Here is an 8,354-nt window from a genome sequence, read left to right on the forward strand (position 1 = left end):
TGTGATTGTGTATGTGTGTGTGTCTAATTGTCTGTGTGATTGTGTGAGTGTCTCTAATTGTATGTGTGATTGTGTATGTGTGTGTGTCTAATTGTGTGATTGTGTGAGTGTGTCTCTAATTGTATGTGTGATTGTGTGTAATTGTGTATGTGTGTCTAATTGTCTGTAATTGTGTGTGTGATGTGTGAGTGTCTAATTGTGTGTGATTGTGTGTGTCTGTGCGTGATTGTGTGTGTGTGTGTCTAATTGTGTCTATAATTGTGTGTGTGGTTGTGTGTGTGTCTCTAATTGTGAGTGTGTCTAATTGTGTCTCTAATTGTGTCTGTAATTGTGTGTGTGTGTCTCTAATTGTGTGTGTGATTGTGTGCGTGTGTATGTGTGTATCTAATTGTGCATTGTGTGCGTGCGTGCATACGCGCACCGGAGGATGGGGGCCGTGCCTGCCGAGTTCACTGCGACGCGGAGGGGACGATTCCTCGGGACTTTTTCCTTTCGTTCTTTTCCAGCCGTGTACAACCGGGCTGGCTGTCGGGGCTCGTGGAAAAGGGGTTAACATTTCATTGGAAGGCACGGCGGTAGCTACTGGAGCTTAACAGAGATTTATATAAGCTGTTAAGAAGGACAAGGCTGCTGTGTGAGCTGCTGGTGGGGCTGAGCCACTGCAGCCCTTGGCTGGACTTCAGGCAGCGCCGGGGCATGTCTGCGAGTCTGCCCAGGAAGCCCCGTGAAAGAGGAGTTTGTTGGCGGGGTTGATGGTGGCGTTTAAAGCACCCCTGCCCTTCCTGCCCCGTATAAAGCGAAGCTGCTCGAACGTCAGGCATTCGAGCGAGCAGCGGAGCGAGGCAGGAAGAGGGTTTGCCTAAGAGAGTCCGAAAGAGCCGATCATGGCTTCAGTGTTCATGTGTGGCGTAGAGGACTTGCTTTTCAGCGGGAGCCGGTTTGTCTGGAACTTGACGGTCTCCACGTTAAGACGGTGGTACACGGAGAGAGTGAGAGCTTGCCACCAGGCGCTGAGGACATGGTGTGGCTTGAGAGAACTTTATCAGGTAACCCCCCCCCCCCCCAGGCCATCTTTTGCATTTTGCAAGCAGGCGACACGACGATGTGGCGGGAGCTCCCCAGTTCACCTGTGCGCGTCCCTGGACCGGCGGGCATGTGCGTGCGCGCTTTAGATAATGCAGTTCAAGTGGCAGCGCATAAAAGCAGCGGGTTCGGCGCAAGTAATGGCATCGTGCCGAGGCTACGTCTCCAACATCCCTAGTGCTAAGATTTGAAAGCTACAAGTCGGAGGTAGTGTTAAATATTTCCGTTTCAAGTAATTAATTGGGACTGCGTGCTCACTGGGTAAAGTCAATTTTCTGGGAGGTATTTGCCATGTAAAATGCATCTTAGAAGCTGAATGTTTAAATCTCTTCCTGAGAGTGACTTTCAATGCATTCATTCGGCGTCTTTCAAGAGGCTGTTCAGCTGCTGTTAGTACCTTGTACTTTAAAGCCGGATAGGTTTTATTCCATACATCGCCTGCATTCCCATTAACTGCTGTGGCAGAAGAACCTGCCTGTGGGGTTTTTTTTTCCCCATCATTTATTTTGTTTCCAGAACAGCACCATCACGATATATCATATTATCATTTTACTTTGCATCATGAAACGGTTGTTATCCATAAAGAGGTGACCAAAATCTGAAACCTTGAAATCACTGGTTTTTGAGGCATGCCCTATCAAATATTCTCCCAACTACTCCATTTATAGCTGTCTTGCAGACAAAAAATGCAGCAGCATTCGTGCAAGTCCTGTGTTCTCCGGCCACATCTCTGAGCCAATTCTTGCGTGGAATTTATTTATTTTCTTGCCTGGCAAAATGTATTTATTTTTCTCCCCCAGGATAAGATAGAGGCTTTGTCTGCTCACGCTGCAGCTTACAAATATTTCTTAAAGCAAGGCTGATTATTTCAGATTCTTGTTTTCAATGTTACTTTTTAGCAGACGGTGGGAAGCCTTCTCTCCATAATCATCGCTGGCGATTTCTATGTGGAAGTCATGATAGGTGGAAAATCGTCCCTTACTGTATTCCCTAAGGAATCTGCTTGCACCATTAAATCCCTGTTGTGCCCATGGGTGGATTGCAGCTCTAAAAGGAGGGCAGGGTTTCTGAGTACAAGAACATGATCCCCTTTCAGATACTTGCACAGGAACGCTTTTACGGTACCTGCACCGATGCATCACCTGGGCACACACCCTGCGTGTACCTGACATCCGTGCACACGAAGGGTGAATCGTTTGAACTGCCTCACTTCCTCGGGATTCATTAGCATGTAAATATTGCCAGATCCACCTTCTCAGCTGTTGCTATGTCCTAATGAAGAAGCAGCCAAGTCCTTACCGACACAAATTGCTCTCGGAGCAAGCCCGTCATCTCTGTATTTTTTCTGAAGAGGCTTTCGAAGGAAACATTTGGACACCTTTGAGAAGCAGGGTTAATGCAGAGGCTCTGCTTGTCCCGTGCTGGAGTGCTGCAGCGGGCGGGGAGGGCATCCCTGTTCGTTCGGTTTGAAGTCTTGCGCTCTGATGCTGGCAACACCTGCTTTGGAGGCATCTTCGACACCCATAGGTGTATCATGGCACATGCATTTGCTTATCGTCTGGGGTGCAATAAGGAGTGTCTGCTCGTGGTAGCCAGAAGCAGACTGCCTCGACCTCAGGCTTAAAAGGAGCAAGTGGCAAAATGCTTCCTGACCTCCCTTGGCCTACGCTTAGCAGGTATGGAGCCCTAGCCATACTTCAAGGCTAGAGAGCCAGTGGCCCCTTTGGATGGGCAGCCATGAGATGCTTTGGCAAACAAGCAGCCTCAAACTCCAAGAGTACAGGGCGTACCCTGTCTTCCTCCCTCTAGCAAATGCAAAGCAGAGCAGCGCAGCCGTGGCTCAACCCATTGATTCATAAATTGGGATCGTTCCAGTCACAATCTAGGATTTCTCAAAGCATGCTCACCATTCCTGCCTGGGAGTTGTGTAAATGATGCATGGCATCAGCCTACGTTCAAATGCTGGGGAATTTATGAGAGATCGTGTCCAGTGTAAAAATAAAAAAAATGATTGATTTTTATTTATTTATTTATTTATTGGCAACATGGCAACTGCACGGACAGTCATGGCCTGATTCTCCGCTGTGCTTTTCCAGTTCACATGGAAATCAGTGAGCTGAGGCTATAGCGACACAGGAGTGAACCAAACCCCTGTGTAACAGTGAGCCTGGTCTCGTATGGGATCTGGTTTCTCAGATAAAGGTGGCCCAGTGTTTAGGGCAGCAGCCTTGGGTTAAGAGACCTGTGTTCATCTCTTTGCTGCTATGGGCTGCTTGTGTAACACAGGCAACTCACTTGACTTCTGTGTCTCATCCTCCCATGTGTGCAATGAGATAAAAGTGACTCCCTAGCTCACAGGAGCGTTGCAAGGAGAAATATGCCTAGAGGTATGACTGCCACTACTAGAATAAATCCCTTGAAGGGCAGTTCGTGACATAAAGGTGCGCTTTTCTCAATTCGGGGAATGGAGCAGCTGCTTAATGCAGATGTAAAAGCCAGCCTTTCCACAAGAGCGACGATAGGCATCTGGATTGCACGCTCGTTCTGATTCCAGAGGTGAAATAAATCCATGGTCTTATCAACAAACACTTCATGTGAATACAGGAGAAGCACTTTGATCCCTGGTTTGAAGCACAGTGTCTCATCTCAATAGCTGGAGCATGCCTGGGTTACCTGGCTGGGCAACTGCGAAGACATAAGGAACATGCGTAGATACAGTAAGGAACATAGTTACAGTGGTATTCTCAGGGTAAATATGATTTCAAACAAGGTAGATGCTTTGAGAGCTAGTGTTTAACCAAGAAGAGGTCAGAAGGGATTTAGATTGATCTGCATCACTATTTTTGGCTCATGCCGAGACCAGGAATTTGTGATTTCTGGTGGGTAACACACCCCTTGATTTTCATAATTCACATCATCATTATCATTATCATTATCATCATCATCACTATATGCTGTCACGGTAGAGGAAGAATTGGTAGATTTTGTAACCTGGGCTGGTAAGCTGTCATGAGAGCCTAGAAGAGCCGAGTGGAAAGGTGAACGAGATGCCAAGAGCATCCTTAACCAGGAGCCCAACAGCTCCTTTTCTCCAGGCAGGAGAGTTGACTTCAATTAGCATTTCACCGCAGGCGAGGAAATCAAACCTAAGCACTTCCAGAAGGCAGGCTCTAGCCCACCCTTGTCCGGTGAAGGCATTGCCATGCGGGCACAGTCCTTATGCTACAAGAAGCTGAATCCGCTCTCCTTACATAAGGGGCTTAGCTCACTTAGCAGCTGCCTTTTTATTTCCTTTTTCATGTTAGACTTTCACCGGCGGGCACCTGGCCGGCATAGTCCTTGCTGTGAGTCTCCTTCCCGGTGGTGACACAACCGAGGCCTGTCCCAAAGGCTCGCTCGCGGGGGCACCTGCCTGTGCGGACTAACTCCCTTTGAAACTTGGGGAATTAGCCTTAGAGAAGGTCCGTTGGCTTCCTGAGTACATGCCCACGCCAGAAGATGGGAGCAAATTTGTCTCGCTTATGCGGGGCAGCTGCCAAATGGTTGGAGGATTGGGGACAGGACAAGGAGCAATGGGCTTAAGTTGCAGCAAGAGAAGTTGAGGTTAGATATTAGGAAAAACTGATTAACTTAGAAACAGGTTACCCAGAGAGGTGGTGAACTCTCCATCCCTGGAGGTTTTTAAGACCCAGGTAGACAAAGCCTTGGCTGGGATAATGTAGATGGGGCTGGTCCTGTTTGGAGCAGGGGGGTAGACTAGATGTGACCTCCTGAGGTCCCTTCAGCCCTCATTTTCTCTGATTCTAACAGAGAAGGGATGTTTATTTGTTCAGCCCTACTTATTTAACAGGTTTCTATGTACCAAGATGCTTAGGCAAGTGCCCTGTTTCCCCCAAATAATTTCTGAGCCCCTAGATGAAAGGGGTAAATTATACAGCATCAGAATTTCTCCTGCCTGGGAGAACTAGAGCTGTATGCCGAAGTGTCTTGTGTCTGGAGCAGAGTATGCGGGAGTCTGTCCTAGATAATGACATCAAAAGGTGAAGAGTGCTGAGGGAAGAGTTGGCATAGATCCTCCTTGCAACTGCAGCAAGTCTCTACAAGTCAGTAAGACCTAATACTATTAGGGCTTGGATACAATCCCAAGTGAAAATCTCAGCTTCGAAGTTTCCAAGCGTGGTGCTCATTTGGTGGAGGGAAGGGAGGCAAGAAGGAGCAATTTCTTTGCAGCAATACTTATCAGGCAATTATCTCTGGAGACCCTTGGAGGGTTATATGCACACATGGTCAAGGTTGGGACATTTCTTTCAAGATAAAAATAATGCATTAGCATTCTCCTCAAACACATTTCTCTTCTGAAGTTAAACTCCCTCTGTTTTGTATCTAATTATACTGCAAGTGAAGCAAAAAGACAACTGTGTTATATCCTGCTGTGTGGGATCCTATCTATAATTGAGGCTAATGAATGGTGCTGAAGAGGCCAGACTCTTGTATCAACCTCTGTCCCTAATCGAGGTTATTTCTCATACAGCGGTTCTGATGTTTCAGTGGGACTGCACATGGGTTTGTACTAGTGCGTGTGTGTTTTTTAGCCTGCCTGAATCCCAGCCCGTGTTTTTTGCATGAGTACTTGAGCTATCGTGCAGCAGATTTTTTTTCCTGCTCAAAGCCATTGTTAGGACAGGTGGCCATGTGAATTTTGCAAATGAGAAGGTATTTTTTTTTTTTTCTTTTTTTTTTTGCAAATTAAAAGTTTTGTGACTGCCTAGTGCTAGTGCTGGAGAAGCATGTGTGCAAGGCGAGCGGCGTGTCCACAGGATGGATCTGTGAGAAGTCATGCTTCAATAGAAACATATACGCATCACTTTGGACGTGTATCTGATATAGGAAGAGACACCCTTGAAAGTAGCTGGGTAACTGAACGTGAACAAAATCTGAGCCGTGGATATAGGGACTGAATTCACGTGATTTGTAGACAAAGCTCTCTTTAACCTCGTGAAAGTTGTTTCCTCCAGGTCTGGCTAAGAAATTGCTGATGCAGCAGAAGTATATAAGCCTGGAACCGCATGCCTGCTTCGCACCTAACCGGGGGTGGAGGCCTGAGATGGGAAATGGGCAATTTCTGCTTCCTAGGGTGGAAATCAACTCAGTTTGGAGAGCCAGAACCACTCTGGTTTCCTGTGTCACCACACCCCGTCATTTATTTTTCGTACGCACATTATCCAGGAACCTGAGACTTTAATTTTGCCTTTTGGAGGTGGCAGGAAAAGCAGCCATCAGTTGTTTAATGGGTCTGGTCCGATACAGAGGAGCTGGGCTTGGAGTTAAGGGTGTTCATTGCTTGGGGAAAGCTCTTTTCTGATAAGTGTCCAGAGCATCTAGCCCCATCTCTATGGGCTAAAGCTTTTAAAGGTGATTGTTGGGGGAGAGGTCCTCCATTCTTGTGTGCACAATAGGAGACACCTGTAACGGGGCATAATTTTCAGAAAATGCAGCGTACCCACCCCCTTTACAGCATCATGGTGGGCACCCAGAGTCCCTTGTTTCTTCAGGCTTTGCTGTAACTTGTTGGAGATCTGCTTTGCTTTTCAAAGATGGGGAGAAATTATGTGAATGAATGCAACAACGCCTTAGAGACGTACTTTGCTTGCATATTTCCATCTTTCCGAAACGCTGTAGGGAGGGAAGTGGAGGATGTTTCAACACAAATCACAACCGTCTTTTTGGGTGGGGGTGGGAAAGGTGAGTTCTGAGCCATTTTAACACCTCCTGAAGTGTTGAGAGCGGGGCGTTGCTCCACACACAACCTGCTGTGCCAGCCCAGAGTTTAAATTTAGTTTTATACTTTCAGCCTTCCAAAAACAACTTTCCAAACGATCCCTGCCAGACGCGTTTCCACTTGAGCTCATGATATAGTGCCTTCTGTTTGAAAGGGTTTGTTCAAATGAAGTGAGCTTTGTGTGCTTCCCCTCCCTCTCCTTCAACAGACAAACTTCATAACCAGACTATGAACTTCATCTCATTTCCTTGGAGGTGTCACAGTGCCAGGTTTGAAACAGTGGCCTCTATTCATTGGCCATTTATATTAGCTGTACTCCTTTCTTCTTTTTTTTGGTCTGACGCGGTTCGTGAAACACGTTAGATTTTGAATGTAGCTGGAGTTGCTTTTTGAAATTAAACTCTTGTATTGAGGTATCCTGTTGGGCGCTGTATTTATTTCATTCCCATAAATACTTCTGTCGTCTTCAGAAAGGCTGGTGCTTGATTGGGCAAGAATGTAATTTTGGATAAATATTGGCCTATTGAATGCATTTCTCCATTTCCTTTCGTCTCTTTGGGTTTTTATACTGGTCTTTTTCCATTTGCTTATCCCGATGTCACTTTTTTTTATACAGATGAGATGGATGATGAGTGCTTAAAATACCATTGCACCATTTTCGTCTCCCAGTTATATTGCCCCTAAAAATCAGGACATCATTGCACTATCTGCATCACTCTTAAAACCTCCGAGTCATAATTAGTCATAAGTAATTCTGCTAATCTCCTGTACAGATGGAGGCCTGTTCGTTCTCAGTGGCTGCAAAGAGGATAATGCTATCAGCCCTGGAATATATTAGCTTAAGTTAGTCACCCACATATAAACACTCACATAGATGTCTGTTCTCTTTCTGCATGAACTACCATGGATTTAGTTGGGCAAATTTGGGGTGAAGAGAAATGTAACATGAAAAATGCAGGACAAGGGATGCCGTGAATATGTAGCAGTGCCACTGGCAGAAGCCAGGGTCAGTAAGCTGAACGACATAAAAGAACAAATAGCTTTTTTCTTAATTCTTTCCCTCTCTTATTTTAAAAGCCCAAGGGAAGACGCACACAAAAAGGTACATACCTTCAGGTTCATTTATATTTAGGTCTTTTTGGATCGGGTCATGGAAGAGCAGCAGGTCTGCCTGTAAGAAGCTAAGCAGCTCTCCATGCAGATGTCTGTGCCGGATATTCAGAAAGTAGTAGTCTAAATCAGTGGTCTCCAAACTTTTTTGATCGCACACCCCTATCAGTAAAAAATTTTTGAGCACGCACCCCCTAATATACGTATATTTATATTTGCGCACCTCTATTAGTAAAAATTTTTGAGCACGCACCCCCCAATATATGTATATTTATAGTCACACACCCCTATTAGTAAAAATTTTTGAGCACGCACCCCCAATATATGTATATTTATATTTGCACACCTCTATTAGTAAAAATTTTTGAGCACGCACCCCCAA

At 45.8% G+C, this 8,354-nt stretch overlaps 1 protein-coding gene across 2 annotated transcripts in view; it reads left to right on the forward strand.

Annotated features, from left to right (window-relative positions):
• FRMD4B (FERM domain containing 4B) overlaps nucleotides 1-8,354 on the forward strand; it is a 118,701-nt gene that overhangs the window by 20,141 nt on the left and 90,206 nt on the right. Inside the window, exon 1 of one of the 2 annotated variants that reach the window (XM_019536669.1) lies at nucleotides 725-1,046. The exons of the other annotated variant lie outside the window; for it this stretch is intronic. Within the exon in view, the coding sequence (XP_019392214.1) occupies nucleotides 885-1,046 (162 nt within the window). The 5' untranslated portion in view covers nucleotides 725-884. Of the gene's footprint in view, nucleotides 1-724; nucleotides 1,047-8,354 lie in introns of those variants that run through there. 2 annotated transcript variants of the gene reach the window in all.

Source organism: Crocodylus porosus, unplaced genomic scaffold (genome assembly GCF_001723895.1).
Source record: "Crocodylus porosus isolate Cpor-Errol unplaced genomic scaffold, CroPor_comp1, whole genome shotgun sequence".
In the NCBI taxonomy this organism is placed as follows: domain Eukaryota; kingdom Metazoa; phylum Chordata; order Crocodylia; family Crocodylidae; genus Crocodylus; species Crocodylus porosus.